This window comes from Pteropus vampyrus, unplaced genomic scaffold (genome assembly GCF_000151845.1).
Source record: "Pteropus vampyrus isolate Shadow unplaced genomic scaffold, Pvam_2.0 Scaffold238, whole genome shotgun sequence".
NCBI classification, from domain to species: Eukaryota; Metazoa; Chordata; class Mammalia; order Chiroptera; family Pteropodidae; genus Pteropus; species Pteropus vampyrus.
The window spans coordinates 2,437,564-2,459,054 of NW_011889019.1; the positions used below are offsets into that span (position 1 = coordinate 2,437,564).

Sequence of the window (21,491 nt, forward strand, 5' to 3'; positions counted from 1 at the left end):
TTAGGCCCTGCAAAACCAGAGTGTTCCTTAGTACCTCACAATGCTAAGAACAGCAATATTGAGGGAAGGAACGGAGCAGCTAGTACGAAGAGACAGAACAGCGTCTGGTGTACTTAGTATTCACAGAATCTACACTGCCAGTTCCAGAACTCCAAAATTGGTGAACTGCAGCAGATGTGGGTATTTGGACTCCAGAATTTGTACTGAGTTAAGTGCTTGGGGCTGCTCCAGCTGCACAGCAGCCAGGGGCATGTCAGCTCCATTCCTCATAGGAAGCCAGTCTTGGGAACTGTATGCCAGTTCCAGTTTAAGCAGTACTATCATGTTGTAAGAGGGAGACATTAAAGCCCATTTTATGACATAGATCACTCTGGTATTTGTCAGTTTTGTCATTCCCACAAAGGAATTGGAGAGCAGCTCTCCTCTTATCTTCATCCCTGAAATGCTGTGCATGGGTTCAGTGGATGTGTTGATTTTGCTGAACCCCACGAAATAAAGAGCTAATCATCTCTCTGTCCCAGACTACATAAAGGTGGCTCTCCTGAATTTGGTATGTGGCAGCTCCTCTTCCCTCCCTGCCCTCTTTGGACACCTGCACCCCAACTGCTAGTCTTTTCCCATTTCTGTCAAATCTGACATCCTGCAGAAAGCATCTGGCACACAGCATGTTCTTGGTATGATCTTCTCAGTCTGTGCCAGAGGCACTTGGCAAGCAGCACCAGACCATCCATTACAATGAAGAATAAAACAAACACCTCTGGGCAGTGAGAGATTTCCTCCTAAAGGACATGGACAAGTCAGAGCCGTCACCTCAGGCTTTATCCATTTCATATCTGCATTCTCAGTGTTTTTGGAAAGTAGTTCTGTACTGAAGAAATGGTAGTGCTAGACCTTAAGATGCTGAGGTAGAAAGAAGTACTGTTTCATTGTGCTTTCAACTAGGGCAGTAGCCTCATTTTTTTAATGATTTAGTGCCTGTGACAATGATGGATTTTTAGCATTGCCTAGAACGTGGTGGAGTGGGGCTCTTTTGAGATGTTCCTCAAATGTCACTGGCCTTGAGTCTTAGTCCTGACACAACTATCCCTGCCTCTATGCTGGTCTTAAGAGCCCTGTCACGGTTCTTCAGCATTGTTTTTCTCAGTCTTGGTCAGTTCTGTTAGTGTCCCTTGTTTATGTTCAATACTGTCATTCCAAGTTTGGGGGTTTAAGTAAGTCTTGACCCTAGTTCTAGTACTTAGACCAGTGCCCCTGTCGTTGGCTTGTAGCTGTAGAGCTTGTGCTTTCTGTCTTCACAGAACAGACTTCTCTGAGACAGGCAGGTCTATTTGAACAATATGGCTGCATTTGAAAAGAAATGCAGAGAATTGTAGCCAGGCTTAAAACCAAATGATAGACCGTTGCTCTGTTTTGATTCTTCAAGGCCGAGAGTGACCTTGGGCAGTAAAAAGATGATTGCCTCTGAGGGTACTTCCCTTTTTGGCAGCATTTTAGCTTTTAAGAGCATTGTTAATATTAACATACAGTCTCTTGTTTATTACCAGTTTTCTTGAGGTCCTTATAATTCCTAAAAGTTACTTTTCTAGCTAGCAACTTACATTTTATTTTCAGCTAACAATTGGCCACCTCTAACTTTCAGATTTTTTCTTATAACCAGACCCAGAGGATTTTTTTTTAAAGCCAGTACTGAACACTGTAGAGTGCTGCTGCTTCTCCCATTAGTAGAGAAGGTGCTTTTAAGTTTTATTTTTCTAGTAGTTGGGATCGATGTATCCTGGCTGGACGTAAGAGGGCCTGCATGGCCCAGCACATACTACATTGAATTTGTACAGATGGGTATCAAATCTTTGACCATATCTAAACCATGCCTTCATAAGCTGAGCTAATTGGCGAGCACCCTGTAACTGCCACTGGCTCCTTTGTTAGATATTTGAGAAGACAGCTAGTGCACTCTACTTTGCATGTATGTTGCTTCATATATGTTGAACGTCTGAATCCAGGATCACCTGGAATTTATAATAGAAAGGTACTGCATTCCCCTTGGGTTCTGATACATTCCCCGTAGAGTGAAAGCCTTTGTGGAATAGAAATAAATTGGGCTTCTGAAGAGTAAGCTGAGGTTCTTAGCACTTTAGTTTCTCTGAGACTAAAGTATGCTGAGGTGAAAATCTTCTGACATTTTTGGTTCTGTCTGGAATTCGGTGGTTGGTATTCTGTTAACATTCCTCATCTAGTTACAAGTCATGCCAGCCACCAATCTTCTCATGCCCTTCCCTTTCAACTCAGAGGTGTAACAGCACAACCTTTGTATAGCTTTTTCCAAGAACTAGAACTAGCTGCACCTATCAAACGTGTGATGTGGGCAGCAAGACTGAGACCAGAGCTGGTGGCTGGCTGCCAGGCCTGCTTTTTCTGGCCCTCTTGGACACTGGATCCAGCAAGAAGCTGTGGGTAACCTCCCTGCCTGAATCTAGTCATCAGTCACCACATGCTTCCTTGCTAGCTTCACATTCCTTCACAGACCATTAGCTGCATGTGCGAGTATAATGTTGTTACTGTTTGGGAGATGTTTGCTGGCTCCAACAGGAAATCAGTCCTTCCCTTGTTTACCTAAACTGCCGTGCCAAAATATAATGCTCCCTCTGCCTAATGAAGGAAATGAGGGAGTCGAAAAGAGAGAAGGTAAAGGAGAAGGAAGAAAGTACTTTTTCATATTCATAGAGCATACCCCAGAGCATGTCCTTTTTTACTGTCTAAGGAGGGGATAGCTCTCGTGATGTGAGGAGGGAAACACTATTGTAAACCTGGCCCATTTGCTAACATTCATTTTGGCTTTGCAGCCTTGGTTATAAAAGTTTACAATCATTGAACTTTACCTCCTTGTCTCCTATCTTTAATCCCTTAACCTTTCCAACTCATGTTTCAGAATTGAGCCTGTGGTGGGAATTGGGAAGCAGATGGTAGGCTAATATCAGAGAAATGTAGTGAGGCTGTTGTGAGTAGTGTGCATCCTAGTCACCAGCTCAGTGGGAGCGAAAAGAGGTAAAATTAGTGTACTAGGAACTGCAGTGAATCACAGCCGATCTTGTCTTTAAAGCAGTCCATAGTGAGCAACCTTTATTGGCATTAGAGTGTCAGATCTGTAAGGATCATCTCTTAAGTTTGTCTAAGTAGAGAAGAGATTAAGAATTATGTCCAGGAAGACCATGGGGTTTTATACTACTTGAGCAAGACCATATCACAGCCACGTCAAGTAGGGATGGTGACTTTTCCTAGGTTTTGTCCTTAATTAAATGTTCCCCTATAGTCGCCTGGCCGCCCAGTCTACCAGACCTGTTCTTCCTACAGAGATGAGTGGCTTATTTGACCCAATGTTCTTTCCATTGCAAAAATTTATTCAATGCAAAGTTCACTTCAGAAACTTGGTTGAGATCTGAAATTTAAGCCAGTCCTGAGATACACAGTGATCTTGAGGGAGATTGGATATGGCACATAGGTTTTCCTTGGCAGAGGCCCTGACTGGGACTAGGGTCCATATTATCCATATTATCTCAGCAGTCTTTTTGCTTGACCTTCTCTTGCTGCCCTGTCTGGCCACTTCTGCAAATCTTGCCCCTTCTCAAGCAGTCAGTAACTGTTGGCCCATCAGAAGATAAGGAGATGCCTGAAGCCTAAGCTTCCAGGGATATTAGAAACACCCATATGTGCAGTAGGATAAAGGTAATGGCACTAAAGAACAGACTCTTAGAGAATATGACAGGTGAGTTCTAAATGAGAGATCAAGCAGGGGAATGAATTCACAAACTTCTCTGCTATTTGTGTTGCTTTGATCTCCTTGCAGAGGGCTACTCCCACCTCTTGTGTATTTTGGTCCTCTGTCTTCTACTCCAAGACATTTGCAAAGCACCATTTAGATGGGGGACTGGGCCATAGTCCATCCCTAAGGAACTGATTGCTCCTGAACCAGGAACTCTGGGGCAAAATCCAGGAAAGATTGGGTCTCCTTATGGAAGGGGAACTCAGCTGAACAAAGTCTGGCGGTCATAGTCCATAGACCAAAGGTCCTTAGGGGACAGGCCCAGAGCCATCCAAAGGGAGCAGTACCATCCTGGTTTGGTGATCTTGCCCTCAAAAGGCTTCCTGAGCAGTTCGTGGTGCCCCTTGGCACTGGCCCTCTTCTCTCTGAGTTAGGGTTCTGTGAAGGGCATGGCTCCAATAAGCTGAGGTATCTGGTGTGGGCAGCAGCTGGGAGTGTGCCGTGATGGCTTCAGATGAGGTTGTTCCTGAGACGCTGCTCCTGCTCCAGGGAGAGCTCTGCATTGGCTCGATATGAATCCCCTGTGGGCCAAAGGAAAACAGGTAAGTAGCCAACCCTATCGCAGGCTCATCCTTTCCTTGACAACGTCACAAACAGACATTCTGTCGAGCTATTCCTTTATACCATGTCAGTCATGGGCCAGACTCCAATTCATTCTATAGAAACAGACTCTTGACAGGTGTGTAGTTTGAGGGACATCGGGAAGAACAGGCTATTGAGTGGAAAGGGTTGTGCTGTTACTCTCCTTTGCCGCCTCTCCTTTGTTCTCTCTGTGCCCTGGAGAAATGACCCCTAGAGATTGCCTCACCCTGGCTCTCATCCTCTGGTTTCTGGTTGATTTAGGTCAGTGGGAAGCAACAGCAGGAGATCAGAGGGTAGAAGGGGAAAGAAGTTGAGATATTTCTTCCCCTGTTCTGGCAGTAGTGGTTGATTATGACTCCAGGCCAGGCTTTCCTTCCTCCACAGCTTTAGCTTTCATCGGCTCCAGGACACTCTCTGCCCCTTCAAGCCTAAAGGTGAAAATAGTTTTCCACCCTTGCTTATCCCTGGATGTCTCAACACCCCTGTTTCCTTAGTCTTACACTTCTATAAATAGACCATTCATTAAATAACTTCAGACTGTTATCCAAGTGTGCTCTTTTCTGCAAGGACCCTGATGAGTCAGAATTTCATTGTTTTTCTTTCCTCCTCACTGCCCTGGATCCCTCCCTCACAATCTGCTGCTAGCATTATGGAGGATCTGCTGTCTCCATATGCACAGTGTCAGATTGCAATTCCTGGTTCCTCTCATATTCTTATTTATTGGCCATACAATCTATCCATTCACACATATTCAAACCTTAGACCGTCTCTTCTTCCTCTTCTCCCTCTTCTCGTTGTCTTTCCATCTGTTGCTAGAGTTATCTTTTGAAACAATCTGATCTTTTTGCCCCCTTTGAAATTTGTCAGTGGTTCCCAGAAGCCTACAGGTTCCTTTAGCAAGAACCAGCATAATGCTCCCTGCAAAGAACCTTAGTGAGTTTGAAGTACAATAGAGGAAACTTCTGAGGTTGGGATTTCTTCACTATCTTACAGCTAGAAAGAGGTCGAAGTTGGATCTGGAACCTAGTGATGCCTTCTGAAGCCAAATCCTATGCTCTTTCTCCTTCTCTCTTTCTAACTTCTGCCCCTCTCCTTTGAAAACCAGCTCATATAACTTCCTGCTTTCTCAATATTTAGTTCATACCTGTTTGGGATACTCGGTAGTATTGGGGTTATCCATTTGCATATCTGTTTACACTACTTGATACTGAACTCAGCATCTTACTCCTATTTACATCGTAGTGCCTGGCCCAGTGTTCAGCACAGAAGTAGGTCTTAATAAATGTTTGTTGCCTGAATGGACAAGGCTGCCCTACCCCACATATGCAAGTGTGGATATGAATACACAGCCCATAGCAAATACAAGCATTTTTAAACTTGAAGATTGAGGAATTGCTACTTTTCCTTATAGGAGCTAAAGCAACCACCTCCTTACTATGCCCGCACTGGATCACCTGATACTGCCAGTCCTGCAAGTGCCCTGAGCCCTGTTTTCCATGGTCTCCTTGCAAGCAGTGATCACAGCTGAAGATACCAGCACAGATCTGGGGGGGCTTCTACTTTTTCCCTGTGAGTCAAGGATGGAGGCCCTTCACAGGACCCTAACTCAGACCCAGGCCGCATACCAGCTCTGCCACTCGCTGTGTAACTTGTTGCAGAGGTTCTGTGACCATATGAAAGGGAGGAGAAAAAACGGGAACGGGTAAGGGGAAATTCTGACATGGCTTGAAGTAACAGAGTAGGACAGATGGGAAACAGTTTGTAATCCAAACAGTCTGAAGGACAAGGGGATGTAGAAATAGCGATTGGATGAAGCTTGATGGTCTGATCAGTTCTAGAAATCTACCTGTGAAGATGTCAAAAGAAATTCAACTGTTCCATGCCTAGCCTTTTAAACACACCTTGAGGTCACACACGTGGGTACATTTAGAACCTTCCAGCACCCCCGAGCTGTGGGTCCCACAGTGGCTTGCAGTTACCTGTGTGGCAGTTGTGCAGCCAGACCCGGTGCCCGTCATACTTGCAGCGGCACTGCATCATGTTGTTGGAGAAATCTGACTCTGCCACTTCGTATTTGGGATTTACAACCACCTAGAGTGAGAGGAAAGGACAACTGAAAACAGGTGATTTGGCTTCTGAGTGAGTTGATAGTGACTGTAATAATCCTTTTTTTCTCATGTAGTCCTACAAAGCATGTTTCTATATTCTTTGTTTCACTAATCTTTAGTTACCCCAGGAGGTAGGCATTAATGTCCCTGTTTTATAGATGGGGACTAAGAAGTCACAACTGAAAAACTATGACTTGCTCATTGTCCATTGAATCAGGACTGAAACTCAGGTCCTTCGGATCCTGACTCAGTGTTTTTTCCCCTTTAGCATACCTAGCTCCTTCAAGTGCCTGACCTGGTTGGAGACCCTGTTTATGATACTCTTCCTTCATTTGACCCCAGTAAGCTTTTGGAACATCTGGAGGAAATGGAGTCCCTGCGGGGAATCCCCACCAGCCCCCTTACCTGAAAGATATAATCCCCAGGGCCCACATCTGTGATATCCACCCACTGGCAATCAATGTCATGTCGGTAGGTGTCCCAGCAGCCAACGGTCACTCCCTGTTCCCCAAAGTTGGCACATGCATAGCGCCGCTGCAGTCCTGTAAGAAAGGGTATTACTTGAGGTGATGGATAGGTACTCAGGACCAAGCACCCTGCTAGGTCTTCCACGTACTTTATCTTTTTACCTCACATCAGCCTTACCAATCAGATTAGAGACCCAATGTTCATTTAAATAACTTGTCTGAATATCAGAGTCAGAATTCCTACTAACCATGAATCCAACACTGTGACAAACCCTCCTCTGATGAGAGACTATTCCTGTGGGTGCTCTAGTGGAAATCTTTGTTGGCTTAGGAAATGTACTTGGAAGATTCCAGCTACTGTGCTAATACATTTGTCCATCCATCGGACACTCGGAATAGCCAGCGTTTACCATTCCTAAGGGGTAGGAACTATGGGCATGTAAATAGGAATCAGATGATCCCTCAAAGAACTTAGCAGAGATGAGATAGATCTGCAACTATTATCCCAAAATAGGAAGTGTTAAGCATCTTAAAACTGGTTGCAAAATGGTTGGGAATGCAGAGGAAGTAGAGATCTTCCACCTAAAATTTCAGAAGGTAAGAAATTGATCTTTTTGAATTACCTTGAGAGTTGACAGTTGCCAAGCCAGAGTCTCTAGGTACCTGGGGCTACTGAAGAGAGCAGAGGGGAATCTTACCCCAAAGTGGGTACAGAATATAACACAAAGAAGGTATGCTGACAGGAAACCACATACCTGTGGGGCAGTTTGTGTCCTCTAGACAGAAGCTGGCCTTGTGTCCCTCAGCCACCTTGGAGCCATTGAGAGTGAGTAGGTCATAGTGGGTGAAGACCTCAATGCTGTGGTAGTGCCTGCAGAAGGGTCAGAGCTGTCAGTGTGGCAGCAACAGGAGAGGGTCCTCTCTGGAGGAGTTGGCAGGGAAGACTGAGGCCCTGGGCCCCATCATTACCCAGAGAACAACGTTATAATAGCAGGGCAGTGCCCTTCTCCTTTCTAAACCCTAGATTAGTGTGACCCATGGCCTACTTTCCTGGCTCTCCTGCCTGACAGCAAGGCACAGCTGTCCCTATTACCTAAGGTGTCAACTCAGGTGAGGAGAGATGAAAGCTCTACAGAAGGCTGGCACCTGGCTTCAAGGCCTGATCTAGAGGTAGAAGGAAGGGGTGCTTATAGGAACCAGCCTAGGAGTTGGCTTTTGAAGAGGATGCTTACTCTGCTCCCTCTCCGCCTGGGACCAAATTGCTACCATTGTTTTCAATCCAGTTCTAATGACAACTCTGTTCGTGCTAGAGGGCAAGGTGCTTATTATCTCAGCAAGTCCAAGTCCCAGAGTCCTTGCCCAGTCCTCTCAGCTTTCCCCACCCTTGGCTGTGTCCTGAGGAGAAAAACACTTTCCATACTGCCTTTGTCACAGGCATTGTCTCTCCTGTCTGGGCTGGAGACTCCTGATAGGAAAGAATGCTCATTATCTCTTCTGAGTACCAGTATTCATGCTCTTCTTTGGGGACCTTGCTTTGCTGCTGCAGAAACCAGCAAGCTTTTCCTGCAGAGCCAGCATCCTGGATGAGATGTCTATTTTGGGTCTCCAGGTTTCTAGGAGTGCCCACTTTACCTGGCTTTTAAAGAAAAGACCTAAGCTCTAACATTGAAAAATTGTCTGATATTCTAACAGAGACCAGCTCTAGCAGCAGTAATTGCTGTTGGACATTCCTGGGGAAAATGGACCCCATGAACACCATCGACATGGCTACATCCAGGGCCGGTGATAGAGCATGGAGAGGGCAGGCTGATGTTACTGGGATTCTCTATTGCCTCCTGGAAGCAAGGCTAGTAAGGCGTCTAGGAAGGAAGACTCTTATCTAGAGTGCACACCCCTCCCAGGAAAGAGCCTAAGGCCAGGGAAAAACCAGACTGGTTTGCCCCCTGGAACCCGCTTTTTGTCCCTAGAGCCATGGCATGGGCAGGTACTAACCTGTGGCACTGGTGCCAAATCCAGCTGTGGCGTCCTGTCTTGGGACGGAAGTCAGCCCGGCCCAGGTTGTAGATCTGTGAGGAGAAGCGCAACAGGCGCCGATGTCCGTAGGGCCAGTCCATGTGGTCAGCAGACTGAGAGAGGCAGTTCTCTTCGTGGGCACAGTAGAGCTGGCTGAGCGGGCGGTCCTCCAAGTAGGCCGTCTCCTGCACTAGTTGGGCATTCATCACGAGGTCTGGAGCACCTGGGCCACAGAGAGCACGGTGGGGATACAGAGGTAGGAAGGCAACTGTGTTTGCTTTCTGTCATGGGGGACCCCAGAAGAGTAGGGTAGTTTGGGAGTCAGGAGATGTGAGATCTAGTAACAAAGGAATGATCTGTCATTGCCTTAACCTGGGAAGTGGCTGGTGTCACAGTTAAGCGTGCTGGCTTTGGTGCTGGGCTGCCTGGGTTCATGTCTTGGCTTCATTTCTGACTACACCATTAACTAGCTCTGTGACTTGCTTAACCTTTTTGTCTCTCGTTTTCCTCAAATGTAAGATGGGGATAACAATAATGATATTATTAATGTGATAATACCTGTAACGTGTTTAGATCATTGGCTCATGGTAAGCATGCAATTGATGTAAGCTTATATTTCTTTTGTAAAATGCTTCTCAGCCTGTAAGTGCCTTTGTGTAGCTTAGCTCTTACAACTTCAGTAAGCGCTACTGGTATCTAACTTGGTGACCTTAGCTTAGTCTCTTCCTCTGGGCCTCAGTTCTTTCAGTGAAAAGGGTGGGGAGGGGGATGAGTTGGAAGGGGTGGTTAGGAGAGTTAATCTCCAAGCCAGCTCCTTAGCTCAGCCATTCTAGTCCATTCTGCTGCAGTTTCCAGGACTGTGCTTTCTCCAAGGTTCCCTTTCTAATCTGATTGCTATAGTGGGTATTCCTACCAGGGCATCCTGTGCATTCCCCTCTGAGGCATCATGGCCATTTCTAGTGCTTCTCTATGCATAAAAATCCAACATGCTAGAGCATGTGTCTTTGATAAACTGCTCAGGGCTTCTCCCGTTCCCTTCCTGTCATGGGCTCTTACCCTCCCCAGAGGCCACACGCCCCCTCTACCATTGCTCTCCCTCATGTATGTCAGTACAGAAATGTGGAGATCCACGGCTGTTGCCATGTAACATCAAGAGAGAAAAGTTGCCTATTCTCAATACTTATCTATGCAGAAACGGTTACAGTTCAGATTTTTGTCAGAGGCATCATATGGGTGAGCCGCAGCGCTGACTATGGTGAGGTGGGAACAGTGGTTTACTTCAGTGGATGGGGATTGAGGGTGGGAGTGGGGTTATGGCTGGTTTGCTATATGGTGCCTGTACCATCACAAAAATGCACTTGACATTCTTGTGGTATATTTTGGGAAGAACCAGGGTGTACCCACTGACAAACCCTAGAGTTCCTGAGGGAAAGAAGGAGAACTTTCAGAGAGGAGACTAAGAGAGAGTAAAGAAAAGAAAGAAATGAGAAAAATCATAGAAGACAAATAGGAATGGCAACAGAGGCAGCAGGTCAGCTGTGCTAAGCCATTGTGAAGCATCAAATGCGTTCAGGAACAGATCGGCCACTCCAGGGGAAGGCCCACTCCCGTGCCCCATCACCCTGCGGGGAAAGGTGAGCTGTAAAGTCCAGTGTTCTTCCAAAGTGCACTGGACAGAGAAAGCCCTAAAGCTTACTGACAAAGGTTAAGGACGTCTTGGCATTGGAGCTTGGTTGGGAAGAAGGTCGAGGGGCCACTTGGGTTGGCGCCAGCCTGCATCTTTGGACTGGATATACGTAGTTACCCTGGCATGGACCTGGTTGGCAGGTTTCAGAGAGAGGTGCTGCTGCCCCAGGAATCTGAGTGTGTGGGGTAGACCGATGCCTGAAAGTGGCGTTGGCCTAAAGCTCTTTGTGCATATTCCACAGCTCAGAAGGAGAGCACACAGGGAGCTTTAGGCTCGTGTGTCCTCACATTTATATACCTTCTTATATCGCAGTTTTCAGACTTTTTTCTTACTACAAACTACAGTAAGAAATATATTTTATGTTGTGACTTAATACACACATACATAATTCCAAGAAAAAAAATACCTTTACTAAATGGAACACATTCTATTATTTTCTATTCTGTTTAACTATAGGTCATAACATGAAAATTGAAAAACATTGTATATCCTTATAGTTCACATATTCTGTTTTAATTCTCACAATAACTCCATGAAATGGGCAGAGCAGAGTTTGTATCCTCATGCAGCTGTCACTTGGCCACACACAGCTGGTAAATGGCAGAATTAGTGCTCCAAGTCCAGCCCTCCTTCCACTCCCCTACCCTGCTGGCCTTGAGCTGGGACCAACACTTGGGGCCCTTCCCGTGGGAGGGAGGTATAGGCTTGCTTATGGGGGAGCCCAGGCCTGCATATCCCACGGCCCTGTGGGCCCTCCTTGTTACTCACTGTCTGTGCAAGAGACTCCAGCTGAAAAGCGCCCCGTGCCATGGGAGCAGTGCACCGGCCCATGCCTTTGACACTGCTGCAGAGCTAGCTCAGTGCCTGAGCAGCGCACGCCGCTCATCACCACTTCTCCAGCCCCTGGCGTCCCCTGCCAGTACCAGGTATCCTGAGAAAACAGCCAGCACCACCCAGTCAGGGCAGAGAGATGCCTTTGGAATCATCACTGACTCCCATCCGAGGCTCAGACCCCATCCAACTGCCCCCACCATGCGGTGCCCAGCTTCAGCCTGAAAATATTTAGTGATGGAACAGTCCGTGACACTTTGGACCCCTCCAATAGTAGACATTTTTTGTGTGTATTGAGGCAAAAATCCACTGCCTTGGCTTCCACCACTGGCCCTGTTCCTATCCCTCTCCAACATGACAGCCCTCAGCTATTTGAAGAGGATAGTCCTGTTCCCTTCCTGCCCACCCAGGCAGCCTGTCCCATCTCCCAGCCCCTGATGGTAGGTTGTGCTCAGGGTTGGGCCCAGTTCTCCAGGTCAGGTGTGCCTGGCATTGTCGGGCAGGCCAGTGAGGGTGTAGTTAGTGAAGAGGTTTGTCTACTGCAGCCATTCCCAAATCCTCTTGACTTTGTTTTCTTGGTATCTTTTGACTCTATCCACTTATTTTTCCCAGGACCGCCACTAGCTTGGTCCCAGCCAGCATCATTTCTCATCTGGGCTACTACGACAGGGTTGTTTCTTGAGTGTATTTTCCTGTATTCATGTTAGTCTACACCCTGTTTGCCAAATAGTGAGGCAGAAATCTTTTCAAAATCTGCACTGCAGGCCTCAAATGGTCTTGGTCCTGCCTCCTTCTCCACCCTCACACTTCATAACACTCCAGGCCTAGTCCCTGACTGCCTCTACTGAGTCGAGCTTCCTCTGGCCACAGGTCTTTGCATGGGCTGTTTATCCCTCCCCTCCTCATCTGCCTAACTTCTGTTCATCTTTCCTGTGGACACAACCATGTGCCTGTTGTGTGAACGTTTTATTAACGACTGCTTCCCTCCCTTAGCTGACTGCTACGTGAGGCAGGAACTGTGTCTTCTTCATCCCAGTACCCCCAGCACCCAGCATTATATTGGCCTAGAGTAATTGTTGAATGAATGAATGAATGAATGAATGAATGAAGGGTTAGCAGCTTTAGCACAGGAAGTTTGGGAGCAAAATGAACCTACCTTAATGGCGTGGCTGGCAAAACCCAGGCCGAGCTGTCGGCAGGCCACCATGGCTTCAGTGAGTCCCCAGTGGTCACTGCACACAGCCCCCCAGCGTCGGACCCCGTTCAGCTCCACCTGCACCTCCACCACACCCTCCTCGGGGCTGCGCCCGCCAGCCAAGCGCACCTGCAATGGTCAGAGGTGTGTGAGGAACAGGGCGGCCTTAGGAGAGGAGAGCTCAGGACCTCCCGGCCAGCTCACTGTGCGGTCCTGGACACCACACACCCCTTCTCTGGGTTTGTCTCCTCTGTAACATGAGGACATTTCTTCCAGGTATTGAAGCAAAAATCATTACTAGATAGTCCTTAATGTCCCTGCCCACTCGAGAAATCTGACTCCAAGTGCCTGGTCCTATGGCTCCTACTCCAGTACCTGCCCCTCTCCTACTTGAAATCCTACCATTAATGACAATTTACCAATTGCAAAGGACTTCATCTCTATCGTCCCATTCACAGTGACCACGTGAGACACTTAACCCCATTTTACAGAAGAGAGAACCAAGATCAGAGACGTGAGAGACTTGCCCGCAGTACACATTAGCCTGACACTTGGGTTCTCGCCATCCCAGCAGCCTCCCCAGTGCCACTCCCAGCTGACAGCCCATTGGCCCTCTGCCCTAGGCACCTTCTTTCTCAGCTTTACAGGGATTCTGAGAGGGCGTGATGGGAGAGCACATCCATCTGAAGGGTCTCGCTGCGCTGAGGGGATGTGGGCCAGGCTAGGGGAGACTCAGAGAGGAGAGGGCTTTCCAGGCTGCCACAAGGGAAGGCCGACTGAGGCCCAATGCAGAAGCACTAGCTGCCTCTTGTGAACTCCTCCCCACTGGCTCCGTGCGGTGTCCTGGGGCTATCTCCGGGCTTCCCCAGTCCTCAAGCCTGAGGCGATGCCTAGACTGAGCTCACCTGATTCTGGAAGCCCGTATTTGGGACATGGCACCTGACGGCAGCATCATTCTCATGTTGACAACCATTCTGGGACCCTTCCAGGGAGGGGCATTCACTGAGGGTCCGCTCATATCCCTTGCAGCGCACCTCACTCAGGTGTATGGGCCCCAGCCCTACAGAGGGAGGGAGGGAAATGCCATGTGAGGCTCCATGTCCGTAGCCACCCAGCTGTGGCTCCCCCACCACAGAGGGGGAGAGCTGTCCTGGACCCTGGAACTACCTGGGCCACCAAGGGATAGACCAGTGGCACATTCAGGCCCACCCACCCCGCTCCAGGCCTCCTCACTCACCTTGGCCCAGCTGGGCCCCAAACAGGGCCTCCCGAGCAGAGCCAAAGCCAAGCTGACGACACACAATGCTGGCAGAGATGAGGTTCCACCCGTGGTCACAAACCGTACCCCACTGGCGATTCATGAGTACTTCCACCCGGCCCTCACCCGCCTGGGCCCCAGAGCGGAGGCGCACCCTTGGCTCCTGCTGGGAGAAAACCAGCTTCAGGGAGGGCCGAGGAGTAGGGTCAGGGGTTGACCCACCGTGGGAGCCCTGGCGGGGCCCCTTCAGGCTGGCCAGAGCCACCTATAGGAGTTCCAGTCCCTCCTCTGACTGCCTGAAGCTATTACCTCAAATAAGCTCTTTTTCTCAACCTCCTTTTCTTCAGTGACGAAGAGCCACCTCAATAATGATAATAAGAACAAATTCCAGTTCTAACAAAAGAGCCTTAGGAGTGGGGTCCCTGGGCTTCAAAACCCTGCCACCTAGTCCCTAGACAGTTCCTCTTGCCCAGCCTCTGCTTCTTTGTCTTGTGGAGTTGAACTAGATCAACACTTCCCAAAGGGATCTGTGAAATGATTTTAAAGACATGTAGGGACATGGCGTTAATTAAACTCACTTACATAGTGGGGAAGCGATATCCATTTTAACTCTGCCCCCACTCCTTCCTATTTCATGGAGGAGACCATCTCATCAGGTGCTGCCCTGTCTGTAACACCTCACCAGCGCTTGCTCATTGCTTTTTATAACAAAGGGCCAGGCTCAGGTTCAACACGGGATGTAGCTACAGTGTAATTACTGTTTTTATGGTCACCTTCTATTCATGGCAGGTGATGTCAGCTTTCCATTTGTGGTAGATGGGTTATAACCAGTCCTTTTAAAATAAATTCCAAGATTCTACCATTCGGTGCTTCACTCTCCTCCTCCCAGTTGCACTTATGCCTCCTTGATGGGCTGCTGTCCCTCCTCTCCTGCCTGTCCTAGAGCTCCTCCCCACCCATCCTTCCCCAAAAGGCTGGGTCCTGCTAAGAGGGGCCTGTGCCTTCCTGCCTGGGTGCAGGCCCAGAGGACCCACCTCTGTCCGGGACTCCTTGCGCCCAGGCTTTGCCTTTGGAGGGCGGAAACGGGGCCCTGCCACACAGCTGACCACAGTGTGCATGCCACCTGGGCAGGCTGGCTGCCGCTTGCCCCGTGCTGGCGCCACCTGCACCTGGCAGTTGGCAATGTGGGGCTCCTTCCCCAGGCAGTTGACCCGATGGATCCAGAAGGAATTCTTCTGGGTCAAGCTCTTCAGCCTAGAAGACAAGGGACATTGTGGGTGGGGGAGGGGTTGAGGGAAGCTCAGGACTCAGGGAGGCCAAGGCATTGGGGAGGGGAGAGCGGGGCAGGGAGGCCCTTTATGCCACACCCCTTTACATCCTTCCCCAAGGGTATACTCCTCACCTAGACTTGGCATCCTTCATCTTCAAATCCCAGACTTTCCTGGGTAGGAGAAAACAGGTGGGGAGTGGCGTACATGCAGAAACCCTATCCTGTTACCCTGGCTCGTCACAGTTGTCCTTGAGTTTGTGCCAGACTTCACAGTTTGTAAACTCTGTTCATAGATCTTATTTCAGTGCTGAGCATCACAGCAGCCCCGAAAGGATGGCCACCTCACAGATTTCCTTCCTGTTTTATAGGGAATGAAAGCAGGGCCTGGGAAGCCCCCTTGAATAATCCCCAAGTCAGGTCTCTGTTGTACTGGGCTGCCTTTGGGGCAGGCAGCTCCCAACTCACCCTCTCCGCAGTCCAGAAGAAGGGGCACTTTAGGGAGCATCCCAAGAGAAGGGACGCAGGAGAGAGGTCCTCTGGGAACAGGTGGCAGTTGAAGGCCTTGCTGGTGGGGGCTGCCCACCCATAGGCTATAATCAGGGTTTCCCTCCTAATGAGTGGTAGGTGTTGACCAGGCCCAGGTGTGCAATTACCAGGCAGTGGGGAGTCAGGAGCCCCCATCCCAGTCATCCCCAAAGATGGAGCTATGTGTCTGGTCTTTAGTACCAGGGTTATCTAAATCAGAGACACAGGCCAGAGTGACTAAAACTGATTGGGGTCAGAGGGTAGACAACGCAGATGTACTATGGGAGATTTTTCCCTTGATGAGAACATAGTCTCCACTGACAGAACTGGTAGAGCTGTGACTGGCCATTATTTACAGGCTAATGCAATCTCGTGACTATTCTGTCACGTTTCTGACAGACTATTTTATGTCTCCTCTCCCAAATGCCACCCCACCCCATACTTTGCTCACACATAACCCAGTCAAGGCCTGGCTTGGATGAGAGTTGAGGAAATTCTCTGTGGCAAAGTTGAGATAATTCCCTGCGGACTGGATAATTGAGGCTCAGATGCCCTGCTGAGGCCCCACAGCTAGTTAGTGGCAGAGCTGAGACCAGAACTCGAGTTGTCTAATCTTTATGGGCAGCATTGTAAGTTATCTTCAGGAAAGTCTACTTTTTAAATCAGGAACACAATTTTACATTCAATTGTTTTCATTTAGGGAGTATTGTATATTATAATCAATTCTTTTTATTGATTGGCAAGTACAATATTTATTTTCTGACCATTTCTAGGCATCTCCCAAGGTCTCAAAGTTCATATTCACTCTCCTCTTAATTATTCTGAGGGTTCCAGAACCCAGGAAATCCAGGCACATTCCTCATTTGGGCCTGTTTTCCTCCCAATCCCAATCCCCACTGAATGTCCTGCCATAGACTCCTACCCCTTCCAAGCTCACTGACCTCTGCAAGGTCCCATACGTGTCACACACACTCACACATGTGCACACAGCCAGTGCCCCTCAACCCTGCCTCCCCGGCACCTTCTACCCAGCCATCCTCCTACCTGTAGTAGTGGTTGTCGACGGGCGCCTCGCTGGGGAAGCCCAGCATTCCGCACACCACCCTGCTGTTGTTCCTGGTCCAGCCGTGGTCACACACCTGCCGCCAGTGACCCTCGTACCTCACTTCCACAGCTCCCTCAGTCACCGGGCTCTGCCGCTTGGCACTGGCAAGGATGGGCTTGAGCCGCACCTCCTCCAGCTGCCGGCCCTGCAAGGTGCACGGTCACCATGGGCCCTGGGATTCTTGCCCCTGCCGAGCCTACTGCAGGTCCTCACATGGTAGAATTGGGGCTCATGGTGATTAGAGATGACCCACCCACGGCCTCCCGATAGGATGTGCTGGTAACAGAGGCCCAGACAGGGGAAATATTCGTCCCAAGGCCACAGGGTGAGCACAAGGCAGAACCTTGGTTTGTTTAGGGTCCTTTCCTCAACTCCAGAGAGAGCCAGGCAGATCTGCCTTCCCTGGGGTCAGGATGGGAGCCCTTGGAGTTTGGGAGGCTTCCACTAGGCACAAGGGGCCTTCCTCTTGCCACCCTAGGGAGAGCTGAGGATGAGGACAGCTGCTAAGACCACCAATACGATCCTTCGGCCCATGAAACCCCCCACTTTACCCCTGAGGTGACTTAGACCATCCAAGCCTACAGTGCTTGGTGGGCCAGGGCCAGCTCTCCTCAGGCTGAGGGTGTCTGGCAGTGGACGGTGGGAGCCAGGACCTGCCCTGCCTGCTCCTGTTGTTTGGCTTGGGCTGTTTTTAGCTTGGGGTTGTTTGTGCCGGGAAGAGGCAGCAATTGTGGCCGGGCCTTGTGGGTGAGGCAGCCCCTTCCCCCTCTACTGTCTCCCTTACAGAGAGCAACTTCAGTGATTCTTAGCAGGCCCAGCCTCACACTGGGGCCCTCTGTTCAGGTCCCTGTTGTAGGCCATCAACAGGAATCAGGGCCCAGGGATGCTTCTTAGCCCATGCTCTGTTCCCTTTCCCCTCTCTCCTCCAGATTCATCACCCAGGAGGCTCTCTGTCCCCTGACCAAATACTTGGCTCAAGCCAAGGCCTGAAAAGCCTCCTCACCTGGGGCCCAAGGGCATTGGAGACCCTCTCAGAAAGATAGCCACGCTGGCGCTGGGGATGGCACACCACGCCGACATCCTCTGAGTGGCTGCAGTCACTGACACCCCAGCCATTAGACCCGCACTGGTCCAGGGAGCTTTCTGTGCCCACACAGCGCACATTGTCCAGCCAGATGGGTCCTGTATGGGAGAGGATGGCTGATGCTCAGGTCCCACATGTGTCATACACACACATTCACACATGTGTGGATACAGAAAGGCAGGTCATGGGCTCTGCCTCATGGATAGGACCCCACAGTTATCGACTTTCCTCTTAAACCCTGCATAGAAAGTGTGAGGTGGTGGGAGTGGAGAGGGGAGAGGAGTTGGTTCTCCTTGGATCTTGGTGTCTACAACCCTGCCTACTGCCTCCTCTTGTCATCGGGTCCTGTAGAATCTGTTTTTGGGAAAAGCCAGGTAGGCTTAGGAATTAGTCCAACCTGTTCACGCATTCATCCATCCATTTGTTCATTCAGCAACATTTGCTAAATACCCACCATGTGCTCAAGGAAGTTAGAGTTGAGTGATAGTGGTAATGGTGGTGGCCTCATTACAAGTGCAAAAGGGAGGGTCAGAGCAGGGGTCATCTGCAGCTGGGGCACTCAGGTAATGCCTCATGGAGGAGGTCATTTAAGCTGGGTATTAAAGGACAGGAAGGAGTCTGATGTGTTCTGTTGAAGCCCTGGTGAGCTTAGCCCCTGAGAGAAGCCTCTACCATTTCCTTGTCATCCTGCTGGGCAGTACCAGTCACTCACCCTCCCCTGGGCCATACTTGGCACTGTGGGCCCAGGTCAGGGCTGCCTCGAAGCCTAGCTGGCGGCAGACTACTGTGGCCTCCTGGAGTGCAAAGCTGTCATCACACACGGTGCCCCACTGGCCTTGGTACAACACTTCCAGGCGGCCCTCTTCGGGCCTGCTTCCTGGGCCTACCAGCCGTAGTTTTGTGCTGCCCAGTGACTGTGGCCTGCTGGGAGGGGCTTGGCCCAGCAGCAGGAGTAGCAGGAGCAGGGAGAGGGTGGCTGGTGGGAACCACATCATGGTGACTTCAAGGGCAGCTGAGGCCAAGGCACCTGGAGAATAAGTAAACGTGACAGTGACCACCACCTCTACCCCCGACCTCAGGCCTCTTCTGCTGACAGAGAAAAAGCATGGAAGGGCCCTTCCACGTGTGTGTTCAGTGGCACTGATTGAACCTGGGTTCTGAGATTATTCAATTTTATTCAAACTCACCATTCATTGGCCATGTGACCTTGAGGAAGTTTAAGTGTAACCTTAGCGAGTATCAGTCTCCTCACCGGCAAAGTGGGAGGTAATAATTCCTGTCTTACAGTGTTGTCGTGACTGTTAAATAAAGTACTGTATGTAAAATGTGTAGTACAAGCCTACCACAGGGTAAGTGTTCAATAGCTATTCTTGATACAGTCTTATATGTAGATAGAAGAGGTAGCCTACCCTGTGAGTCATGGGGGAGCTCCCTGGGGCTCAGAATATCTACCCCAGGGGTACTGTCCTCACCTACCTTTCGATGTTCCCAGCATCCCAGCCTCCCTCACCATAGAAGGCACATGGAAGGCTGAGTGGAAACAGTCATTTGAAGGAGGCCTAGACCTCTACCACTCATTTGTGGTGTGGCTTCAGCAAGTCTCTGAAACTCTCTAGGCTTAATTCCTTATTTCTAAAGTGAGGAGGATGAACCAAATATTGTCTAATCTCTTCTCCAGCTCACATAGTCTATGATATCCTCAAGCCCTAGCTCTAGGTCCATCTAGGTGCGTGATTCATACATTGATTTAACAAACATTTTTGGGATACTTGCATCAGGCCAATTATTAGGCCAGGTGGTGGGACAAAGAAGTGAAGACATCACACACTACTCCCTGCTTTCATGGAGCTCAGAGAAGAGGAATCGGGGAAGGCTTTCAGAGAAGGGACATTTAACCTGGGCCTTGTTGGATGAATAAGAGTACTCCTGGGTGGGGAAAGGGGCATACCAGGTAGAGAGAACAGAATGGAGAAAGGAGGGAAGAGGGAAAGAGATATTTGTGCAAGAGAAGGTGCTCTCTCTTAATCCTGTATTGCAGTATTGGGAGCTTGGAGGGGATACAGGTGGAAGGACAGGCTGGAGCCAGATGATCAAGGGCCTTATGCACCATGCAGAGAGTTTCTCCTTCATCCTGAAGGAAGCAAAGGGTCCTGGGAGGATCTTAGGCAGTGACCATACACCAGAGAGGGCTCCTGTTTCCAGGAGGCTGTAATCAGATGCTCTTTGGGTCCTTAGAGGGAATGAGGTTGGGGGCTGGTCCTCTCCCTCATACATTAGCAGCCTTGGTCTTGGGACCAGGATCAGGGAGGAACATAGAGGATTAAGTTATAGCTGAGAGCTGTCCAAATGTCTGCAGCTGCCAATGCCAAAGTTTCTCCATCTCTGGGCTCTGCTGCTGACGGGGAGCTGAGGCGGTCTGGAGCAGTGGATGGAGAATGTTGTCCTTCACTCCCTGTTCAGTGCTTGAGTCATAAGAAAGCATGTTCTGGGGGACACCCCCCTCTTCCATGGCCACTGATGTCTTTGGGGGGCTGTGTAGCTGGTCCATCTCAGCAGGGAAGGTCTCACAGGGGTCCCCTGCCACTCCTTTCCCTTCGGGTTGGTATCTGACTGAAAACCACCACTCCATACTCCTTCCCGCAACCAGCCCCAGCCCCTTCAGCTGCGAGGCCTCTTGCTTTGGCCAGTCCAGAGCTAGGCAGAGTGGGCAAGCTCTGGGTAGAAGTGCCCTGGATGGGCTCAGGAATGAAGCTCCAGCCCCCAGTGCCCAGAATAGAGCCAGGATTCTCGTGAAAGTTAAATGAATGAATACATGTTAAACCCTTAGAAGAGCAAGTTCTCAGTTGACAGTTAACTATTAGTAACCGCAGCTGTAACAGCTACTATAGAACCATTGGACTAGGTTGGTCCCAGCCCCTCTTTAGATAAAGAAGGAATGGAAGCCACATGCTAACTCAACAGTAAGTTCCTGGTACCCTTCTCTGTGACGTTCTCCAGCTTTGTCTCTTTTCCTTCTGAACCCAGGTTCTCTTCTCTCCACTTCCTGAGGCTGAGTGTTGCCTCCTCCCCTTTCTTGCTGCTGAAGCCTCTCCCTGCCCTGACCCCTCCTGCACTTCCTTTCCAGACTTAAACACTGTTTTCTTCACGTCACTCCCCCTGCCAGCTGGCTGTCACCGGGAGCAGAGTGTTCTCTGCTGCTTGGGATGTCCCCATTCCCTCCTCTATCGCCCCTAAGGAAAGAGGTAGACGACGAGGGACTGACCCAAACTCAGTCACTGTGGGTAGGGACATTTCAAAGATGACAAAAGAGGAAGGGAAGAACTGGGTTTAGGGCCCTCCAGCTGTGAGGGCCCAGCGGTCACATTGGGTCTGGCCTGAGAGATGACCCCACTCCCCATTCCCAGGAGTCAGGATACTCCTCACTCTGCCAGCGAATTGTTATGTGACTTGAGGAGGGGGTGGCCCTAGGGGGTCCCCAAATCTATGACATGCTCTAATGGGCTGTGGGATGGGCTAAGCAGATCTTCCAGTGTGGCTGTAGCTGACGTC

The 21,491-nt window shown here is 49.6% G+C and overlaps 1 protein-coding gene across 2 annotated transcripts in view; it reads right to left on the reverse strand.

Moving 5' to 3' along the window:
• Nucleotides 1-3,085: 3,085 nt before the first annotated feature.
• LOXL4 (lysyl oxidase like 4) overlaps nt 3,086-21,491 on the reverse strand; it is a 20,561-nt gene continuing 2,155 nt past the window's right edge. Inside the window, exons 2-15 of one of the 2 annotated variants that reach the window (XM_011374029.2) lie at nt 18,655-18,969; nt 17,862-18,040; nt 16,798-17,003; nt 15,361-15,399; nt 14,993-15,212; nt 13,938-14,121; nt 13,606-13,760; nt 12,662-12,829; nt 11,443-11,605; nt 8,967-9,210; nt 7,730-7,845; nt 6,913-7,049; nt 6,379-6,490; nt 3,086-4,338 (exon numbers count right to left, since the gene is read on the reverse strand). In XM_011374029.2, coding sequence (XP_011372331.1) covers nt 4,268-4,338; nt 6,379-6,490; nt 6,913-7,049; nt 7,730-7,845; nt 8,967-9,210; nt 11,443-11,605; nt 12,662-12,829; nt 13,606-13,760; nt 13,938-14,121; nt 14,993-15,212; nt 15,361-15,399; nt 16,798-17,003; nt 17,862-18,040; nt 18,655-18,937 — 2,277 coding nt within the window. In that variant the 5' untranslated portion in view covers nt 18,938-18,969 and the 3' untranslated portion in view covers nt 3,086-4,267. Of the gene's footprint in view, nt 4,339-6,378; nt 6,491-6,912; nt 7,050-7,729; nt 7,846-8,966; nt 9,211-11,442; nt 11,606-12,661; nt 12,830-13,605; nt 13,761-13,937; nt 14,125-14,992; nt 15,213-15,360; nt 15,400-16,797; nt 17,004-17,861; nt 18,041-18,654; nt 18,970-21,491 lie in introns of both variants that reach the window. The other variant, XM_011374028.2, reaches the window with a different exon arrangement.